The sequence below is a fragment of the Protopterus annectens genome, chromosome 7.part0, assembly GCF_019279795.1.
Source record: "Protopterus annectens isolate FY-2018-M chromosome 7.part0, PAN1.0, whole genome shotgun sequence".
NCBI classification, from domain to species: domain Eukaryota; kingdom Metazoa; phylum Chordata; order Ceratodontiformes; family Protopteridae; genus Protopterus; species Protopterus annectens.
Genome location: NC_056739.1, coordinates 1,998,620,945 through 1,998,643,901, shown reverse-complemented (window position 1 = coordinate 1,998,643,901; position 22,957 = coordinate 1,998,620,945). Strand labels below are relative to the sequence as shown.

At 41.5% G+C, this 22,957-nt stretch overlaps 1 protein-coding gene across 3 annotated transcripts in view; it reads left to right on the top strand.

Annotated features, from left to right (window-relative positions):
* The window catches only part of LOC122807296 (collagen alpha-1(VII) chain-like), a gene marked incomplete at its 5' end in the record, with an annotated part of 1,562,855 nt that overhangs the window by 1,352,863 nt on the left and 187,035 nt on the right, over positions 1–22,957 (top strand). For all 3 annotated transcript variants that reach the window (XM_044078425.1, XM_044078422.1, XM_044078423.1), the window contains 3 exon segments: positions 1,470–1,547; positions 6,001–6,054; positions 8,754–8,802. In XM_044078425.1, coding sequence (XP_043934360.1) covers positions 1,470–1,547; positions 6,001–6,054; positions 8,754–8,802 — 181 coding nt within the window.

The following is a 22,957-nucleotide window of genomic DNA, read 5'->3' as shown; positions in this document are numbered from 1 at the left end:
ATAACAACTAGGAAGGTTTGTTAAGAAAGGCATAGTGCAGGAAGGGCCAGCCTCTGAATTCTTCACTGGAGTGTCATCCATTAGTAGGATGTTCAAAGACTAAACTGCTGATGATTTTCTGGGAAGGTTTGGAGTTGTAGGCAACAATATGGCAGCCTGTATTTGTTAAATTTAACTTTCACTAGGTGTGTCAGTTTTAGCCATCATCAGATATGTTACGCTGCTCAATTGTAAACATTACTGCCTTAAGTAGATCTATTCTAGTAGTACACTTACAATAGTGAGGTAAGTTGTGAAGGCCTTATCTCAGGAAGGATGTAGGTTAATTAGAATTATGTTCAGAGATTGAAAGTAAAGGAATGGTATAGTACCATCATCATCATCATCACCCCCCCCCTTTCCCATTTTCTAAATGGGGTCGGGGTGTTGTGTTAGCTGTCATAATTTTTCTCAGTTCAATGCTATACTCCAGCCTTCAACGCTCATGCCTGATTGTCGCAGATCTCTCACACAATCCATCGAACCCTTTGCTAGACACCCTCATTTCCTCTTACATTCTTCCTGTCTGTCCTAAATCTTCTTCACCAGATTGTCTTCTGCTTTTCTACACATGTGCCCGAACTACCATAATCTGTTCTCTTTGATCTTTTCTGCAGTTGGAGCTACTTTGGCTAATGCTGTTAGAGGAATGCTATAGGTGAGCTGATTTTCATTCAACCTGAATTTGAGCAAACGAGTGACATTTTCTCTCAAACTTTAGTTTTAGTTTACGAGGAAAGGAGGAGATATCTCCTTTCTTACTGTGTTGCACTATTACTAAAGTTGATTATAACAGTAAGGAGGATGCAGGAAGGGTGCAGCTCATTTAAAAATAATATTTCCTATTTTAAATGGCTCATGAAATGTGGTTTTGATCATATTTATGCAGTTAAACATTTGATGTCAAATTTAATAAGTTCAGTAACACCTGTACATCAGAAATAGTGTCACTGGAACAGCCGTGAAGGATATGTGAGAAAAGTATATGAATCTAAATATGTACCCTCTGCAATCCAGAAAAAGAGAACAATCGGAGCAGTATAATGTTGTTGGAGTGCATGCTAGGAGCAAAAATATAAACATTAACAATAAAAACAAAATCAGTAGATGTGTTATGATACTGGTAGAATTATTTAAAAGTAAGCATTAACTCACTGCTCCATCTTTTTTTATGGAAGTGGATTAGACCTTGGAATGGCTTACAGAGCCAAATATAAAAGTTAGGTCACTGCCCAGCTTCAGAAGCAGAAGGGATAGGACTGTGGAGTAATATGATGTCTGGCATAAAGATATAAGAGTAGTAAGCCCAGAAAAAAGAACTGGGTCTGAAGTAGAAAGACTGTCTAAAGAATAACATAAAATTTACATGTAGTTAGACCTGATTGATTGTTTTATTTGTGGGCTGATTTCTTCTTGTTGTTTTATTACAGGGTGAAAGAGGCCCCTCAGGACCACATGTTATTGGACCCAAGGGAACTGCAGGTGTTCCAGGAGAGCAAGGAGACAAGGTAAGATAACGTTTTCTGGAGACCACTATATCCTTGAAAATAATTACCTTGGAGCACAGTAGTAAATGGAGGTAGTTGTAAATGAAATAGCATAAAATATAGGTAAGAAGGTATTGTGACAGTTTCATGTTAAAGCAGAGTAACACTTAAGCTGGCAAGCCATTTATGTGAAAATGCAGTTGCATCTAAAAGGACATATCAACCATGTTAAGACATATTGTTATCCAACCTGACAAACTATTAAGGTAAAACACTTTAACACCCAATGTGACCATTCAGCTATGTTGAAATGCATAGATGTTGCCCTTCTGTTAGACAGCCTCTGTTTCAAAATGAGCTTTCATTTAAAGAGCAGTAAAAGCGGGTTCCTATCAGAAGAACAAATGCTTAAAATAGTGAACGCTCTTCTGTCAAACTGAAAACCACGAAAGCTGACAATGTCGAAGGCACAGAACAACGATTTTTTTCCCAGGGAAAAAAATTGCTGGGCTGTTCTCAGGACTTTGCTGTTTTCTGCACTGTGGTGTGATCTCAGAGTTGGTATATTTAAGTTGGGGGAGGCACAGGGGGTGAAGCCCCCCCACACTTTATTTTGTTTGTACATCTTTTTTTTGGATCAGCTAATTTTTTCCCCTGGTAAAAAATTCACTGATCTGTGCATTCGACATTGTTAGCTTTTGTGTTTTTAAGTTCAACAGAAGAGCGTTTGCTATTTTAAGTGTTCGCTCTTCTGCTATAGACCCGTAAAAGCCATATTCAACAAAATTTTCTTTATTTTTTTTTTTTGCGCAGATTTGCAACCCCTCACTCCTATGCAGAGGCTGTGACACCCGTACCTCTGGCCTTAATTATAACTAACTCTGGGGTTATTGCAACTTAAAAAAGTAGTGTCTTTCAGCTTTTCCCGGTTAGGGGTCGCCACAGCGGAACACCGGTCCACTCATAACTGGCAGTGGATTTTTACGGTGCCAAGTTGCCAGCCTGATGCCCAACCTTCAAGGAAGACACACTCATTCATGCACTCACCTACCTGCATGTCTTTGGCGTCACTCAACCATGGGGAGGACATGCAGACTCCACACAGAAGGCGCTCCAGCCGAGAATCTAACGGGAGAATCTCTTGCTGTAAGGCGACAACACTAACCACTGCGCCACTATTGCAACTTGAAGGAAATTATAATTCCCTTGTAGTGACTATTCACCTTTCCTTTTTACAAACCAGTCAGAATTGTGGCACAACTAAATGACTACTTAATAGCTGTATAACTACCTGATACACAGTAAGAATCAACTTTGAATACTACCTATAATAAAACTAACAAATATCTTCATAACCTACCTGTTTTAGAAAGCACCTAATATGATAAATAACCTACGCTGGCATTAATATGTTAGAATAATAATAGTCATACCATGCAACCAAATATGACAACCTACATGTCTTAAAGCACATCAGCAGCTAGAATGGAAAATGAGGCATTTCCTTTAAGCTGCAGGAATACTGGAAGCCACTACTAAAGTAGTCTGTCTGCACCTTGTTAATAACATATGTAGGTCACACAGCAGAAAAAAACATCTTTTAATGAAAAATACTGATACCATTTAGTCTGCTAAGTAAAACAAACTAGCCTACCATATTTGGCCTTAGCTTCTGCATATTTGCACCTCTCTATTTATCTGTTGGCAGCAGCAGTGCACGCCCAGAAATAACTTTTGCTGGCACCAGAGTTAATTACTCATGATAAGAGAACATTTCAGACTGTTAAACTGAATTTTGCAACAGTGGCATTCATATTTGTTTCCATCCATTTCACCCTGCTCTTGGGTTAAATACTTTACTGTTTTGTTTGGTAATTCCTTGAATATCTTTAGACAGTGTCTTCAGCAATTTGCTTGGACAGTGAAAGTTGTGTAGTTTGAATATCAGAATCGCTATTTTCCTAATTGTGTTAAACAGGGTTAGAGAACTGCATCAGCACAACCTTTATATTATCTGCCATATTCCAGGCCATGAGATACAAAATCTTCTTGCAGTCCAAGCTCATACAGATCCAACAGTAATTAATGACTTTTTGTACCTGCACGAATTCCAAGGAAAAGCATGGAATATACAAGTGTCATCCTTTCATTTGGCTAAAAAAAATAAGCACTCTTAGTTCTATTTCAAGAGAAAGCATGGGTAATCTTTTAGGGAATGTGGGTTGTCATTAATCAGGGGGATGAAGATCAAGTCCAAGTCTTACCTAGGGATGCCAACAGTCCAGAATCCGGACTGTCCAAAATTAAGGAACACTGTCCAGAAAATGGAGACTACCTTTTCCAGACAGCATGTTGTCCAGAAAAAATAAAAATCAGCATTATCATTCCTTTGACCTCGTTATTTTATTGTGTGCAATCCAGTACTCAGGAGGAGGCATCCCACGGATATCTGCATAGCAACAGCATATAACCTGCTAATGTATTTTCCTACTAAAATATAATTTTCTTTTAATTGTCTGTTTGCAGATTTAAGTGGTTTGCACAAATATTCCTAAATTAGTTTTCCAATTTCTTGAAGGACAGATTTCAAATAATTTGTTCTGTAATATTTTCCTTAGCTTTACAAAACTATTGCATAATGCTTGTGCTTTTAAGTGACTGCTAGCTTCTGTGATGTTCTCCTAGAGATTGACAACTAGATGGCTTTCCATGAATCATGAGTTAATCCTGAATACTGAGGTGATGGCTTCTTATCCTTCTTATCACCCAAACTTTTCCATTGCACAGTCCAACATTTACATTTCCTTACTCTTTGTAACCCAAAATCAGTTATATTCACTAAAAGTCTGAAGCTGGGAGCATCATCCAATACTTTGGTATTAAGAGATTGTGCTAAGCTGATCAACTGACCGATACTCTGGCTAAATTAAACTTCCCAACTTGATGACCCCCACCTCTTAACATTGAATCCTTTACTGCCAAATCCCATGCTCATGTGAAAAGCTGCATCAATGCATCTCTCCACCTCTAAAGTAAATATAATGCCAAATTAAAAAATAATCCCCTATGGTGTAACCCAAATATAGAAAGGCTCCTTGATAAAAGAACAAAAAACTCATTGCATGTAAAAATAAATGTAATTCTCAAGATAAAAAAAAAAACTTTTGATAAACTTAACAGAGATTTCCAGTCCTTGATCAAATCAACCCAAGACAGATCTTTATTTATTTGGTTGTTTGTTTGTTTATTTATTGTCATTTTTTACTTGGTTAGTTTGCCTGGGCCTAAAATACCATTTTTCAGCACAGGGTCAGGTAGAAAAGCTCCAGTACAAAGGTACAGTATTTATAATTAATGATTACACTTGCTGAGAGTTATAAATGAGGTAAAAATAGCCCACCCAGGCAGAGGACAACCACAAAGCTTTCTCGCTAAGAAAATCAAGGGCATGAATCATGAAAACTATGTGGGCCATTTCAAAGCCTCTTCTCGGTATCATACAGGTTACTGAGGGGAAATCTCTGCCATGCATACAGAGCCTAACATACCCTATCCTGTCAGCCCTACTACACATTCATAAGTCTAATGGTGACATAAACAGCTGCTCATGAGATCGCAACCTCTTTTTCAACATAATTAGTGCAGTTTGGGTGGATAGATCTGTATCACAGAGAATGCCACTTGTTTGGAATAGTCTTTCTCTCAACATAAAGCAAAATACTTTGCTTACTCTGTTCAGATGTAATGTGGGCAAATGGATAGGTAACATCAAATTGATCCCTGGTTTACACCCTTGTCCATCATGGAGAGGGGCAATATATAAGTGTTCTGTGCATCTTTAGGTGATTTGTGCTTAAATATAAGTGCTAAAAATGTCATGGGAATTTATGGGTAGGCTTGTAAAAATTGTCACAGATCATTAACCTAGTAAGTACCTATTATCTTATTTCCAAAAAATCTCTTCATGAAAAGCTGTGGTAAACTGCAGGCAGGTTTCCTGGGCTCATTTGTCTTACTTTCTTTTGTGTAATATCACTATTCATTCAAGAATCAATCATGTTTGTAATACTTGTCTGATTTCCCTTAGTATTATCCAGGAATGCATTTATTCTAATTAGCTAATTTTAGCTTTCATTGTGCTATTATGTACTCCCAACAGATGTGTCAGATATCCGAGGTGGGCTTAGCTGTAATGAAAATAATGTCATTTACTAGTTATTGTAACATGGAGTTATTTATGGCCTTTCTGCGTTACTATCAAAAATTCAATAAAGTATGTTGAATCACATTAAATCTATGCATGCATTTATATTGTTTTACATTATCACTGCAAAATGGTTTAAGCTTTACCTGGGAATGCATAAACATTTACATATAAAAATACACACACAAAACAAATTAAATAAAAAAGAGAAAGACACAGAAAGTGGTGGCATTTCACATCAACTGTGTTTACTTTTTTTTTCATTTTTAGGGAGATCCTGGACCATATGGGCAGAAAGGAGACAAAGGAGAACCAGGTTTGACAGTAAGTGATTATTACTTTGTTAGAACAATTTTCTGATTTAAATAAACAATACTAGTTCTTAAAGTATTCTTTTTTTATAGAATCAGTTGGGGGTGCCCTTCCAGTAAGTGTCAGCATCTCATCTGAATATGATGCTTATCACTGTATTGCCCTGTTTCTGTGATGTGACCATGTCTTCTCTAAAATTACCATGTTATGCTCTTATTTTTCTGTTGATGTGAATGAATAAAGCAGTAAAGGTATTGTAACACTTCTACTGTCTATAATTTCTTATGAATAGCCTTAACAAATGGAATGATAGATAAAAAAATATTTCCCCTTCAAGGACAAATAGCATAGGATCCTTTTTATCTGAAGTTGTATTTACAATTTATACTTGTCTTTACAGTAATTGTATGAAAATCAGTAACTTCTTACTTCAAACACATGCTTTTACATCTTATAAAACTTACCTTGTTTATGTGTAAAATGAGTTAAAAATAATTAAGTAAAGAGCTTAATGGTCTGTGTCACAAATCAGAGTATGAGTTAAATGCTAGCTGCACCCAGACAGCTCTGTTTACACTTGGCAGAGCTCTCTTGAAGTCAGATAGACTTCTTTTTTAACAATGCATTGCAAAATTGAATAATGCAGGTAAGGACAATTACAAATAATCTAAAGCAGTTTGTGGCACTGTTGTACTGAAAGACTTAAAGCCTGTATGAGATCTGGGGAGAAAAATCGGTGGTACCCCCTTTCCTTGGTCCCCTAACAGGTGCTTATTTTGCTTATTGAATAATCTGGTATTGAATGTGAGGTCAATGGACAATCAGTCAGCTGTTAGGGAAAACTGGGACTTGGAAGTGTTATGAAACCATAGGAACAAGACACATAGGTCAAACATAAGCAATCCCATGGCTACAAGTAGAAAACAGGACACACCACTGAATGGCAAATTCTATTCTGGCAGATTGTGGTTGTCATGTATGGCTATTTAACAGAGTGTAGTGTCCAGCACACATTTGTCCAGCATACATGCAGTAAGAATGTCAAGCATTTTTCAGAGTTACACCGCTGTAAACTAAAATTTTATTCAGTGAAGTCCTAGGGAGCATGGTATAGTGGATATGCCTCCTGTAATGTGTGGCATAAGGGAGGGGGGGTTGGAACATGAGTGAGTGAGTAAGTAAAATCTTATTTAGTGGAGACAAAAAGGGGTGTGATGTAGGGGCATAATTAGTGCACAGTTGTATGTGTCTGTAGATGTACAGTGCTTCTGGCCACAAGGTAATGCTGCCAAACATACTAAATGGCATAAGTGAGTGCAGCGGCTCTCAGACCCTTGACAGATGTAAAATATTCTGTCCTACATGGTTCTGCATGGAGCTTGACCATTGCTTTCTTGCCTTCAGTTGGCTTCCATACTGGTGTTACACCAAACCTTACAAGAGTGCTTCACATATGGTCCCAGTGACACAGTGAGTCTGCCCATGAGCACCTGGCAATGCTGGTGTCATGTCTCCAGTAGGTTCCCTGTTAACAGACAAAATTCACACTTCCTTGGACACCTTAGAATTAATAATGTTGTAGGTGTGTCAGAGACCAGTTGATAAGGATGGCAGCTGCATCTTGTCCTGGAGCAGGATGGAAAGGGTGTGGATTTGATAAAGTGATCCATGCACTGGTTTCTTTCCATCTAAATTACTGCAGTTCCCGCTACATGATTATGCTGAGTATAGATATTGAATGCCTTTATGTGGTGCTGACCACCATAGATAAATTGTTGATTTCATACAATTCTGACCATATTACATTTGCACTGCAGAGTCTGGCTTAGCTACCAGTTTCATGATGAGTTATGCACAGGGTCTTGGGGATAACATACCTAGCCCTACATGGCATGGGTCTCTTTTATCTGAAGGAACTGATGACCTTTTACCAGCCATCTTGCTTCCTTCCTTCAGCTGCCAGGAGACTGCTAGTGATTTACAGAATGCAGACTAAGACACCTGACCTTCAACCTTTTTTCCATATCATTCCATGCTCCTGTCAAAGTCAGTGTCTTGGCATCTTCAAGATACCATGGCGGGTTCCTTTAAGAAGTTCCTGGAGACACTTATTTAATAAGATTTACCTGGGTTATAATGATGACTTTTTAAGCCCTACCCAGGTTATGTTTATGAATTTCATGCCATATTGTTTTAATATGGGAGGGTGGCCTAATGGTTAAGGTGTTTGCCTTACAAACACAAGGTGCAGGGTTTGAGTCTCTGAATATACATTTGTCTCTTTACTCTGTTTTTATTTCAACAGTGCTACTAAATGTTAAACACATAAATAAATGCTGATTGAATTATGACTGATTTGCATACCTCATTATAACATGTTGACTTATTATACCAAGTCTACTTCTATAAAAGTATACTTGTAAACTGTAAATAAAAAAAAAAACCCTCCCTATGCTGCCATAAAATGTTCATTAATTCTGAATTGTCTGAAGATGTTATGTACTTTTCAACAATCATATTTCCGCAGCTGCTAAATGTGTAAAAGGGGTTCCATCTCCATACTGATTCATGCATATGTGGCATAATACTGGCTGTTTCTGTACTATTTCAACAAGGCTGACAATATTCCTACCCAATATCTGCATGTGTTTTAGTGATATCCTAGTGAAAAATAACAGACAACTATTAAATCAATGCCTCTCTTTCTGCAGGAAGATGTGATCCGGTCCTATGTCAGGGATGAGATGAGACAACACTGTGGTAAATATAGATCTCAAAAGAATCATAGCATTGAAAGTTTGTTTTTTCTATTAATATGAAATTTCATTTGTCAATGTCCAGTGTTGCTACATTGTTTTAAAAATGCAGACAAATCACGAGCATATATTGCATTGCATGTTCTTAATGTCTAGCTTCTGGATTGGTGCTCTTCTTTATTGTTAAAGCCTCCAGTCCTTCCATGCCATCCTCCTTAACCACCTACACATCTTCTGTGAGACAGCCTCAGCCAACAAGCTCTTATATACCCTAGAAAATTTAAGATCCTTCCCACTAGCAGGTGAGCCATTTGTGCAAAGAATCTTCAGTAATTACTCATAAGGCTGACCTTCTTCAAGCCACTTCAGTACCACCGCTGCGGGAAACATTGTCTTGGAGACCAGCACAACACTCCTCAGATTTTCCCACTGATCCTAACAGTAACTTGAACTAAAACTAGCTTTGCTCATTTTCTTAGTTTCCAACACAGTATTTCACTGGAAGCTATATTCACCTCCATTCCTTCAGCAGTGTACCAAATTTGATGACTCGCTTTTTTTTTAGATCCTTGTGTTTAGCAGATAGCCATGTAGGAAGCATATCATTTCCAAGTAAGCCAAGAACAAATGCTTTGTTTCCATGTCTCATGCCAGGGATTTAATGAGACAGCTTTATCCACTGGCAATAAGCACTTCATGTATTGCTTAGTATTAGGAGGCAAAAGAAGGCCAAGAAGGTTATTTATTTGGTAAGAACTACAAGCAGCGCCAATTGTCCACAAGGGATGTTTTGAAGATCAGTGGCAAGGCTCTTCATAGGCATACAGGATCGATTATTTTGTCTGCATAGCAATTGATATCTTATCCTGCAGCATCGGTACTGCTTCCTTTGCTGTGTCCACTGGCTTTTCACATCAAGGGAGAGAAGGTCTACCTCATTTGCTGCAATTTTCCATCTAGTGGGGAATTGTCAAGGCCAATGAGTTATCTCTTCACTTGCTTGACAAAAGCAGTGAACCCTTTTATTGGTGCTGACTTCACTACAAGCATTACTAATGTTTAAGTAGTTGATAGTATCAACAAAGTTATCATCAAAACATCTTTTGTCAGGTCATGTAGATGCTCGTTAGCTAAAGCCATTGTCCTACCACATTGACAGATTATCTGAGGATCTGATGTTGTCCATTTCATTATGCATCACGAATGGGTCTTCAGATCCATCCTCGGATCCAGGCCAGCCATTTCTCAGACATATGATCCAAACCTCAAACTCCTCCCTCTCCCATAATGCCTCACTCCCTAACAAACCTTCAGATCTCATTTGCCACAGTTTGGTCCAGACATAAATGCGAGCCTCTTCAATGTTGTGGGTAATATCTTCCTTATTTTCTAAATTTTTCTAACTTTATCTTGATAATGTAGTAAGCTAGCCTTCCTTTCTTCTATACCTTCCCTCCCACTTTGTTATCCCAGTGGTTTCTGGCGTTAGGTCTTTCCCGCCCTTTTTTGCAGTTTCACTTTCCCTATCCTTCTTTTGGGACTGCGGTGGTGGTGCTGCGGTAGCGTTGTCACCTCACAGTTAGACATTGCCCATTCGATTCTCAGTTAGAGCGTCTTCTGTGTAGCGACATGCGTGAATGGGCGTTCCTTCATTGAAGGTTGTGCATTAGGCCCGGCAAGCCAGTGTGTAAAAATCTACTGCCAATCATTAGCGGAACGGAGTTCTGCTGTGGCGACCCCTAACCGGGAAAAGCCGAAAGACACAAACAAACTTTCCCTATCCTTCTTTTCCTCCCTTTCGTTCTTCTAAAACTTAAAAAAAAAATCTTTCCTGCTATCCTTTAGTTTTACTGTAGTGATTAGTGGTAGCATGTGACTGGTTAGCTGTGTGTGTGTGTGTGTGTGTGTGTGTGTGTGTGTGTGTGTGTGTGTGTATATATACGAATGTGTATTCTTTGAGTGCCTGGCAATTACTTCACACAATCCTGAGAAACCTGCTGGGTTTAAGAGGTGTGCCTCTTGTGAGCATAAGATTCCCCAATCTGATGACCACAAGAAGTGCGTTGACTGCTTGGGCCCAGGGCACTTGGATATGCCTTGCAATATTTGCTCTGCTTTCAATCCCCAGGCCCTGGCAAATAGGAGAAACAAGCTCACCTTGAGAGGGCTTTTTCCCTCCTCTGGAGTCCAGACACCCGTTCAGAAGACGTGACCACATTCTGCTTCCACGAGGATGTCAGCTTCCACCTCTGAAAAGAAGAGAAAACTTTTGGATCCGACTAATTTGGATCCTTCAGCTCCATGCTTCTCCCTGGATCTGACAGGCCTTTCAGATCTGAGGGAGTCAATGCCAACATATCCTCCCTACCCTGCTGGATCCAATGACTTCAGGTCCAAGCAGCCTTTCGGAGCCATCAGAGGTCATTAGGATCCATAGTTCATCTTCCTCAGAGCGGACTCCAAAGCACTCCCATTCGGAACATAAGTCTTGGAGTCTTGCTCCGCATCGAAGCAAGTCACCTTCACCAGCCCTTACTGCCCTGCTAAGTGCTTCACCAGTGCAGTCTATACGTTCCTCTTTGTCCTCTAGGTCCTCTCGATTCTGGCATTTTGAGATGGATTGGATGATGAGGAGCTTCCTCAAAGCCCATATTCAGCTGGGGATTTTGCCTTCTCTGACCCACGCTGGATCTGTGAGCTCCAACCCCAATACCTCAACCTCCTCCTCTGATCCCTTTGTTTTTGGAGTTGCAGAGCCTGGTGACTTTAAGTGGATCAGCATCAGATCATAGGATGTTCCTTCCCTGACTCTGACAAAGTCCCAGAGCAGCTTGACTCTAGTTTTGTCACAGCAGAGTGAGTCCCGGATCCTAGGAATTGATGCCAAGTCCTCGAAGTTGGTGTCGGCTCCAACCTTTCTTTCTTGGAGCCATCCCTTCCCTTTGAGGCCTCGGCCCTTGATAACTTGGGGCCAGTGCCTTCTGGCGATGTCATATCTGGAGTGGCCTTGTCTCTTTCTCCCTTGGGGACTTTGGTCTCCGGGGCAGGGGGATAGGCTCCTGCAGCATCCTTGGCATTCCAGATGGCAAAGAGGCCTTTCGCAACTCCTCAAGAGATGGTCCCTCCTCCAACAGGTCCCCTCCCAATCCTCCATGGATCAAGGCTTTGCTCCTTTCTGTATGATCCATGGTCAGCCACACTCGGACAGCCTCTAGCCAACCTCTCAGCAAGTGGTTTCCCTGTCTTCCGATTCCTCCCCCCAAGTACCTCGCAAGTTCCTCTGAAGTGCCGTTGCAAGAGGTAGCATATTGACTACACTTTGGAGTCTTTAACAGAGGACACCAACTTTGATGAAGGGAAAGGGCACCCCCCCCCCGCTCTCCACCTGACTATATCTCTTTTGGAGATATCTTAGAAATCCTGAAATAAAAAAAATGGATGGTCTTCCCAACCCGCTTCCTTGGAGGAGTCAGTGTTCCTGGAGGCATTCAAGATAAGACCATCTACATCCTGGGTGACCCCACTGATGGACGAACTTATTGACCTCATCACCTGCCAGGCTTGGAAGGGCCTGACACCATAGACCCAATCTCAAAGCAGGCAGATAAGTACCTTAGTCCCCCAAGGATCGTCCCTTCTGGAGCAAAGGTATCCCGGTTGATGCCATTGTGGAGTGGGCAGCCACTAAGAAAGAGCTCACAGAACAGAGCTCTACTGTTCACCCCCCCCAAGAAAGAATCTTAGGCCCTGGACAGACATGGGAAGTGAGTGTATGCCTCAGCCACCTTTTCGCTGAGGGCATTAAATTATCTGGCACATTTCACTCATCTCCAGAGAGACTTGGTAAAGGAACTTTCCACATCTCTGGGACAGTCGCTGTCAGAGGAAGCTTTTAAAAAGGTTTCCCCACAGCTAAATACCATGGCTTCTATTGCTACCTTTTCAATGAGGCTAATCTCCCACATGGCAGAAGGAGCCTCTCTAGTGGCTGGTTCAGGTATAGCCCTTTGATGACATGCCAGTATGAGATTATCCAGGTTTGTGGACCCTTTCAAAGCGTCATTCATTAATGCCCCCTTTAATGGTCCCTCCTTGTTTAGACCATTGGTTAAGGAGACTCTGACCTACAGCAAACAGGAGGACAAGATTCTATCTGCCATGGGAATTAAAGTTTCTTTCCCCCAACGGACCTTTTCCAGGAACCAACTGAGAGGGAAGAAGACATTGTTCTGCAAATCCCAAGGGGCCTTCCCTGATTTGCAGGAAAACTCCTCTTCCAGGGGCAGAGGAAGAGGATTTAATGGTAGACATTACCCCAGGGGCAGAGTGGGTCCAACCAGGGTTTCAGGGAACCCTTCTCTGACAAGCTGTTTCAGTGCTCCTGAAGCGCTGCCCGACTGTTCTACTCTGGAGGCAGTTGGGGGCAGACTCTCTTAATACCCAGCAGCCTGGGCAGACATAACAAATGACGCTTGGGTGTTAAACATCATTTCCAAAGGCTACTGTATTCCCTTTTCTCTTCCTCCCCCCACAGGAGAACATCTCCCTGACATGCCACCCAGTCAGAGGGAGAATTCACTTGTAGAAGTGCAAAAACTTCTAGAAAAAAAGAGTCATACAGTGGGTCCCAACCCAGCAAAAAGGATGCATAACTTACTCAAGCTTCTTTTTGATGCCAAAGATAGACCAGGGACCTTAGGCCCATACTGGATCTCTGTAGTTTAAATTTAGTTGTCAAGAAGACAAAGTTCTGCATGGTTATGGTGCAGTCCATTCTGCCACTAATGTGCAAGGCCGACTGGATGTGCTCAGTGGCTCTACAGGGTGCATACTATCATATCAAAATAGACAGGCGCTCCAGAAGATTTATTACTTCTGGCTGGGGGGGGGCAATCATTACCACTGCCCTTTGGTCTCACCACAGCCCCCCAGGTGTTCACCAAATGCATGGCTGTAGTTGCAGCGCACCTCCGTCTGCAAGGTTTCCAGGTGTTTCCCTACCTAGACGATTGGCTCCTGATGGCACCTACAAGGCATCAACTGTTCCGGGTGATTCAGGTGATGTTGCACCTGTTTCTTCATCTGAGAATCATTGTCAGATGGCCAAATACAAGTTAGCCCCAGTTCAGGAAATAGAAATCATCGGGACACTGTTGAACAGGATAACGCAAATTGCAGGTCTTTTCTTACAGCGGATATTGTCTATCAGACAACAAGTGCAATGCCTTCTGGACACTCCAACTCCTTCAGCTTGCTCAGTTCTCATAGCGTTGGGCTCCATGTTGGCTGCCATCTTACTGGTGCCTCTAGCCATGTTCTTCATGAGAGGTCTTCAGTGGACCCTAGCTGTTAATGGTCACCCATTGTCAACCCCAATCAAAATCACACCAATTTGTAGATGTCACCTGCTATGGTGGATGCTCATATGATGACCTTCTTTTAGGCAGGCCCTTTGTCCCCCCCTTCAGCCACAGTGACCACAGATGTCTACCTATTGGGGTGGGGGGGGCATTTTCAGGGAAGGATGGTCCAAGGCAAGTGGTCCCCTATAGAGACCAAATTGCACATAAACGTTCTGAAGATGAGAGCAGTCCTCCTCATGTTGCAAGCCTTTCAGGACTACCTCCTTTGGGGACGATTGCAGTCTTGATGGACAATATGTCAGTGGTATGGTACATCAACAAACAGAGGGGAACCAATCTTACCCTCTCTGCCGAGAGACTATGAGAGTTTGGGAATGGACAATTGCTTCCAACTGCTTTCTTATTGCAATGCACATCCCGGGGGAGTCCAGCGTCCTGGCGGCCAAATTGAGCAGGTCCATCTTGAGTCCTCATGGGTGGTCCCTGAACCCGTCAGTAGCGAATGAGATTTTCAACCGCTGGAGCCAATCTTGCTGCAATCCTTTTGCCTCTCCCCTAAACAACAAATGCTGCAGGTACTTTGCTCTGATCCCCCTGAAGGGGGAGCTACCCATGGACGCTCTGGTCCACAATTGACCCCCGGGTATCCTGTATGCTTTTCCTCCGATCCCTCTGATACCAAAAGTCCTGCAGAAAGCCAACAGGTTGAAGACTAGTCTTATCCTCATTGACCCCCATTGGCCTTGTCAGTTATGGTTCCTCTTTCTGTGGTCTCACAGCAAATATCTTCCATGGATATTGGATCCCAAACAGGATCTCATTTCACACCCGATGGCACATCAAATTCCCAACCTCCGTTCTCTAAAGCTAACTGCTTGGTTTCTCCACTTCCAGTAATTTTGGTAAAGTCCAGGCTCCCCTCTCCTGTCCATGACATTATTCTTGCTTCTCAAAAGCCATCCACCAAGAAAGTATATTGTAGCAAGTGGAAAAAGTTTTACATCTGGGCATCACAGAGGAATATAAATCACTTTTCTGTCTCAGATATTGTCATGTTTTTGAGTTCTCTTTTTCATGAGGGAGAGAGTTTCTCCACAATTAAGTTTCAACTTGCGGCCATCACCTACTTTCATATCAGGAAGGGAATTGGCTCATCCTCTACTCTTTCTTCTTCAAAACTTTGTCGGGCTTTCTTAACAGGAGTTTTTCATCTGAGACCTCCAATCAAGGATCCTTCTTGACCTTTTGATCTTACTTTAGTTTTACAGGGTCTCATCCAAAAACCCTTCAAATCTGCTAGTTCTTGTGAGCTGAAGTACTTGTCTTGGAAGATAGCTTTCCTTGTGGCTATCACATCAACAAAGGGTTTCGGAATTGAAGGCATTGTCTTCAAAACATCCGTACATAACCTTCTTTAAGGATAGAGTTTCTCTCAGAACAAATCCTTCCTTCATTCCTAAAGTTGATTTGGAGGTTAACATGAATCAGACCTTGTATTTACCTGTGTTCTTCCCTAATTATTCTAACAGATAACTATCTAACACAGATAGTTATGTTTCTACCTACATAGGACTAGGCTTCATAGAAAATCAGATCAACTGTTCATTGCCTTTTCATCTAACAGATCAGGGCAAGCATTCTCTAAGGTTACCTTGGCAAGGTGGATTATGGAATGTATCTATATGGTTTACTCCCAACAAGGCAAACAACTTACCCATCAGGTTCGAGTGCACTCAATTAGATCTATGTCAACCTCTTCAACTTTCTCTGCTAGAACTCCAATCGATGAGATCTGTGCTGCAGCTACTTGGTCCACAGCTCACACTTTTATATCTCATTACAAGTTAGACATTATTTCAAGGAACAGGACATCCTTTGGTTCTGCAGTGCACAGGCATATCCTTCTTAGAGGTCCTCCCAGGGTTTGTGTAGCTGAGGAATTTGACCCATTCGTGATGCAAAATAAAATGGACAACATCAGATTAGAAGTTATGTAGTTACCATAACTTGGTATCTGTGTTGTCCGCTTTCATCATGCATCACTTCCCACCCTCCTTCTCCCTTTCTTGTGCAGCTGAGAGTAACCTAGAGGATTAAGGAACCAATAGGACTTTTGTTTTTGTTTCTGTCTTATCTTGAGAATATCCCCTTATGATTAGGGCAGCAAACTCGATCTGAGGGTTTGTTAGAGAGTGTGGCATTATGGGAAAGGGAGGAGTTTGAGGCTCGGATCATATATCTGAGAAATGGCTAGCTTGGATCCCAGACCCATTTGTGATGCATAATGAAATTGGACAACACAGATACCAAGTTATGGTAAGTACATAACTTCTATTTTAACTAGTCATATGTCCAGCAAGAAGGCAGGTTCACAAGCAGAAACTTTATCTTGCAGAAACTTTAAATTAGTACCAGCCTCTGCCTTTCAGGATTTTCAAGGAAGACTGGGATAGGAAGGGGAATAATATATATACATATATTTTTTCCTCAAGCCTCGGCTTTGTCTTCAGGCCAACTATCATCTAGGGGTATCTCCTTAACATATATAAAAATAAGTATTCCCCTCCCTATCCCTTTCTTCTTTCGCCACCAAATAACTTCTTTTATGGTCATGGACTTTCTTGGTGTGATCTAAAGCAAACTCCAAGATGGAAAGTTGGAACACTTGGTTCTTCTCTAACTCTACCCAGGGTGGTCTGCCTGTTTTTTCTCTAACCCGAAGAAAGCATTAAAATTAGCCTATAAAGTATTGCAGAATATGTCTTCACTTTCCAAAAACTGGGCAGAAGTATATCCTTTCTGCATAAGAGGCTTTGATTTTTTTGCCAGTAATAGAACAACCATTTCTTCCTTGCTGCAGCCACCTCAGGAATGTAAAACATATGAGTAATTTGCCTTTTGAAAGAGAATCTAGGAGGATGGATCATTATGAAAACATACTGATTCCACGGCTACCCTGGGAATACACATTAGCGAATCCTTAGGATATATGGTGTGCTGCCTTTTACATCTCCTTTGTGAAATAGACCCATCATTAGCTCCACATAGATGTTTTAATATTTGCTAAGGTATTGCTGAATGGTTAGAATCAAAAGTACTTAAATTAGTAAAACTCTTTCAGTAGAGACTTATGAATGGCAGATAAGGTCGACCTGACCTACTTCTGCTGTGGCAAAGTGTCCTGCAATTAGGCAAGCGTGAGACCATACCTCAAGGGCAGCCCTGTGTATAAATCTATACAAAGCCTTTGATACACTGTCATTGTCCTGTGGAAATTATTAATAATATTTGGTTCCCCTAAATCATGCATACAGATGTGTCAGGATTTATACAATAATCCTCATGGCTTTGTAATGGCCAATGGAATATGCTGCCCATTTTTTCCCTAGAGAGGTGGCACCAGGCAGAGCTGCCTTCTATCTCTTTTTCTGTTTGTGTTGATGATTGACATCCTAGCCAGCTATTTGTGAAAATATGCCAAGAATGCCAGCATGCCTGCTTCCCCACAGCACTCCCTTAGCTACACTTGGTGTGCGGATAATGGAGTGCTCTGATTTAGTAATCCTTGTATTAATCTGACCTTACTTTTACAGGTGATTGAAAAGCTCTCCTGTTCATCCTATTCATGTGTATTAACCCTAACCCTGCTGCTTTCCATAACCTCAACACTAAACATTATCTTACAAAAAACTTTCCCTAACAGTGCCACTATTCAAAGTATATCTGAAGGTTTTGTTAGTTTTTAATTCACTTGTTTGTTTACTGATTGGAAGAGGAAAGAGTCTGCCTTTCTTATTCAATCAGTGTAGGCTCCTAACCAAAAAAAGCATGGTCCTAAAGTACTTAAGTTATCAAGAGAGATTGGAAGCTCTAATCTTTAATTTAGTAGCAGGTATCTCACTAAAATATTGAATACATCCCAACGAGGGCATTTTACTTACAAATTGGTCTAACCGATGCTGAGAATAAGGGAGTTATTACCTGTTTAGACTGTGATGATATTCCTTTGGCAATTATGTGTTCTAAATAAAAGGATTTCCTGACAGCCATGGTCACATGATGGTCAAAAACGACGTAATTATCAATCCAGATTCCTAGGTCCCTGACTACATTTTCATTTTGTAGTGGTAAGTTGTCTATGCAGTATAATGAAGGGAGGGTTTGTCTACCAAAACTGACAGTGCTACCCTTTTTTAATGTTTATTTTGAGCCTGTTTTAGTACAGCAAGAGTTTATTAAGGAGAGTTCATTCTGGAGGGTTTGGGTGTCAGAGGGTGACCTAACAAAAATCCCAGTTTGTAGTCATCCACAAACATTGATAGCCAGAGGTATTGATTCTCTGCTTGAAAATCTGAGAAGTAAAGGCCAAAAAGAAGTGGCTTCAGCACTTAATCTTGAAGGAAGCTTCTGGTCATTTTCATAATTTCTGATGAGGTGCCTTCAGCGTGCATTATGCTCTTCTGTCTTTCATCCAGTTTGCTATCCATCTTATTGTGTATGGATTGAGTTTTAAAGCATTTAGCTTCTGTGTCATGGCAGCAGGGGGAATGGTGTCAACAGCCTTGGACAGTTCAAAGTATACAATTTGTACCACCTATCCACAGTCTACAACCTCTGTAACCTTTTCAAAGAAGTCTACTAGAATCAGTAACCGCAGCCTGCCCATCAAAAATCCAAACTGTTGCAGGTCAAGTCTAATATGATTTTTGATATTGTAGTTTATGAGGTCATTTATAATAAGTTCTATAGCTTTACAGATGAGGTTTGTAAGACTGAGAGATCTTTAATGACCTTGGTTGGTTGAATGGCCACATTTATGGAGAGGCATCACCACGGCAGCATGCCACTCATTAGCAGAGAGGAGTGAAAGCAGTATCTTAACTTTGGTTGCACAGTTTAAAAAATCTGTCTGCAAGGGCATTTGTAACCGTTTTAATTAGGCAACCAAACATATTGTTAGGTCCCATCATACCTCTCAACTGTACAGGTTTACGCAGAATGCCCAGATTTTTGCCTTATAGTTTTCATCTGTGCTGTAACTGAAACCTGGTTCAAGGCTCCTGAGAGCACCCCGGCACTATTAGGTTTTACCTCATATCATGCGTTCCGGCCCCAAAACCCGGACCACACCACAAAAGGAGGGGGTGTATCCATATTCATAAAGGATACTCACACCTCCAGGTTGGTGGCAACGCACGAAGCTTCGGAAACCATCCAGGTGCAACTAACCATAGGCAAAACTGCTCTACAAATTGTAGCATGCTACAGGCCACCCTCTCAAACTCAGGAACCCCACACAACCTTCCTGAAGACACTGGAGGGTATAAATGTATCTCCAAACACCATCATATTGGGTGACTTCAACTACCCGAATATAGACTGGGAACATTACTCAAGCCCTAACTTTCTAGCCCAACGGTTCTTGGAGTTCATAAATTCAAATGCCATGGAACAGCTAGTCACTGTTCCCACGAGAGGAGAAAATATACTAGATCTCATTGTCACAAACATGGGGACAAAATGCTCCACACCGAAGTATATCCCTCATTGGTGAGATCTGATCATAAACTAATCTCACTGGAAATCCACATCCCGCCCCCACCCCAAGCAAAAGACCATAGTGAAGAACTTCTCTAAAGCAAACTTCACACTACTCAAGACTGGTGTGGTATCCTTCAAGGCCCCTGAGCAAGAGGAAACCACAACCCAAGCTGGAAGCCCTTACAAATGCCTTCTATGAACACCTCCAGGACTGCATGGATCAGGCAATCCCAAATAAAACCAAGACTCTTTCCACAAAGGGCAAACGTCCAGTCTGGTGGACCCCAGCCATTAACAAACTTTACAATAAGAGGAGAAAGCTATTACATGATAGAACAAAATCCATAAAAGGGAAGTCACCCCTGATCATTATTAGTAAAAAATATGAGCACTCATAAAATCAACTAAGGCCAATTTTGAGAGAAAAATTGCCATGGATTCAAAGGACAATCATAAGGCCTTTTTCAGCTATGTTAGGAACCTGGGTGGAAACTCCCAGATATGCTCAGAATTAGTCCAAAATGATACAAAAATCACTGAACCCACAGACATTGCCAACATACTGGCAGACAGGTTCAGTGCAAACTTCACCCCTCTCCCCTAAAGGAGAGATAACTATCCCAGCCGAGTGTAGCCTCCCGGACATCTCAAATGCGCAGGTGAAAGCTGCTCTCTCTAAAGCTAAAAACACAGCATCAATGGGACCGGATGGTGTCCCCGGCTGTGTGCTACACGAGCTAAATGAGGAATTAAACCCGCACATAAGGCAGCTGTTTAATCTCAGCCTTACCACAGGATACGTGCCCAAGGAGTGGCGACGGCAACTGTGGTCCCACTCCACAAAGGCGGTGCCTCTACGGACCCTGGTAATTACCGCCCATAAGCTTAACAAGTCTAGTCTGCAAAGCTATGGAGAGGATCATAATGGAGCTCATAAACAAAGATATAGGGACTTGCAGACATTGGACCTGACCCAGTTTGGCTTTGTCAAGGGAAGATCATGCCTTTTGAACTTGGTTGACTTCTTCAAACAGTCACCAAGGCCATTGATGAGGAAAGGCAGTCCATACAGCCTACCTTGACCTTGCAAAGGCTTTCGACACAATACCCCACTCGGTATTGTAGAAAAACTTACCAGCTTAAATGTAAACCCATATGTCAGAAGATGGGTTGCAAACTGGCTTAAGGACAGAACCCACAGGGTTAGAGTTGCTGGCGCTGTGTCAGACTCCAAGCCGGTCACAAGTGGTGTCCCACAGGGCTCGGGTCCTTGGCCCCTATTGTTTGGCATCTACTTCTCAGAAGTACAGGCCAACATGGGAGGACTTTGATGACAAAGTTTGCAGACGACTGCAAACTGGGCCATAGTGGAAAGTGCATCGGACACGGATATCCTTCAGAAGGGACTCACGGAAACAGATAGCTGGTGCCAGAGCCATGGCCTGAAGTTAAACGCCAAAAATGTATAGTCATACCCTTCGGGAAAAACAAGGTAACCCCAAGCTACCATATAGGTGGCAATCCACTAAGCACAGAAGAGGTTATCAGGGACCTGGGGACCCAGGTTGACAGTGGCCTTTCTTTTGACACTCACATTGCTAAAGTGGTTAGAAAGACCTTCTACATTGCCCACCTGATCATGAAGGGATTCACATCCAGATCTAGTGAGGTCATTGTTCCCTGTACTCTTCACTTATCAGACCAATGATCGAGTACAATGCCCCATTCGGGATGTATCTCACCCGACATCTGCAGCAATTGGAGAGACCCCAAAAGTTCCTCACCAAAAGGATAAAGGGACTCCAAAATCTGTCATATGCTGCCAGATTGAAGAAACTCCAGCTCTATTCAGTCGCATACCGTCTGCTCAGAGGTGACATGTGCCTGACATACAAGGCCATGTCCAACCCGAATTAATGGACATGCTCCACCTCAAAAATCCAAATCCACCAAAACCACTAGAGCAAGCGACTTAAACCTTAGCACGGATATAAATAGGACGTGCTGGAGGGATAGATTTATCACTCAGAGACTCCCTATGCTGTGGAATAAAATCCCGGTCCATGTGAGGCAGAGCACCTCGCTGACTCTGTTCAAGAGAAATCTAGACCTGTGGATGGGAGATCGTAGGTTTACCCCAGGAATCATCTCTGTGTCACTGCTGGACAGAGGCACAACAAACTAATGGGCACAGTATTTTTTCATATAAGGGGTGGCGTAAGCCACAATAATTTGGGCTAGGCTTATAAATGCCTTAGGGCAGATAGCCTAGTATAAACCTATGAACCTATGAACCTATCTGTTTGTCATAAAACTGTGCTTTTCTGGCAAATCACAGGAAATCATTAACGATTGAAGTCAGAAAATTATGGCAGACATTTGAGTTTCAGACATCAGATCCAGCAGAAAATTCATGGTAATGCAAAACTTGATATTCTGTCAACTTTCTAAGTTTGTAAGAGCAATATTTAGAAAGTGTCCCTATTTTGAGGCCTTTGTCCCCCTATTCTTTGTGGCTTTGCCCAGATTTCTTGCTCTAAGTGGTTGAGAGGTATGGGTCCCATGGAGTGGTATTTTTTGTCGTGGTTAACATTGTCAGTAAATGATCTTTAGAGATAATTGGAAGAGTAAAGAGTTGTGTAATTTAGAGCTTTTGAGAGAAGTCTAAGGGGTTAAGTTGGCACTAAATTTGTTTTCAAGGATATTGACAATACCTATTGGGTCAGAATAGGAGGTGTTCTTATGAATAATGTTAGAGCAATGTATGGTATTCTTTCTTAGCCTTCCAACATTGCTAAAGAAGTATTTATAGTTATCTTTGGCTTCAGAGGCCAGCCCACATTCACAGATTCAGTCAGTAGACTCGATAGTATTGTTCATTTTTTAAAATGCTTTTGATATTTTCTATGAGAAGGGAGGTTTGCATTTGCTGTGTAGTTTAAGGACCACATGGGTGGTTTGTTTTTTTACATTCCCTTGATTCTTGGCTACTTGATAGGGAATTCTTGTCCTATACATTTTTCTTAGTGGGTGTGGAATTCCGTAGTGAAGCTTACTGTTCTATGCATGCACTCCTAAGTGAATTTTTATTTCATCATAGAGTAGGTTGAGGTTGGCACATTTGTAGTGCTTAAATTCATTGTTGTTTGCTGTAGGGTTTCGGGGGAGTTTAAAGGGGAAAGTCACAAGTTTGTGGTAAGAATTCAATGAGGAAGATACCAGAGTAGTACTACCACAGGAGACGGCCATATTTGT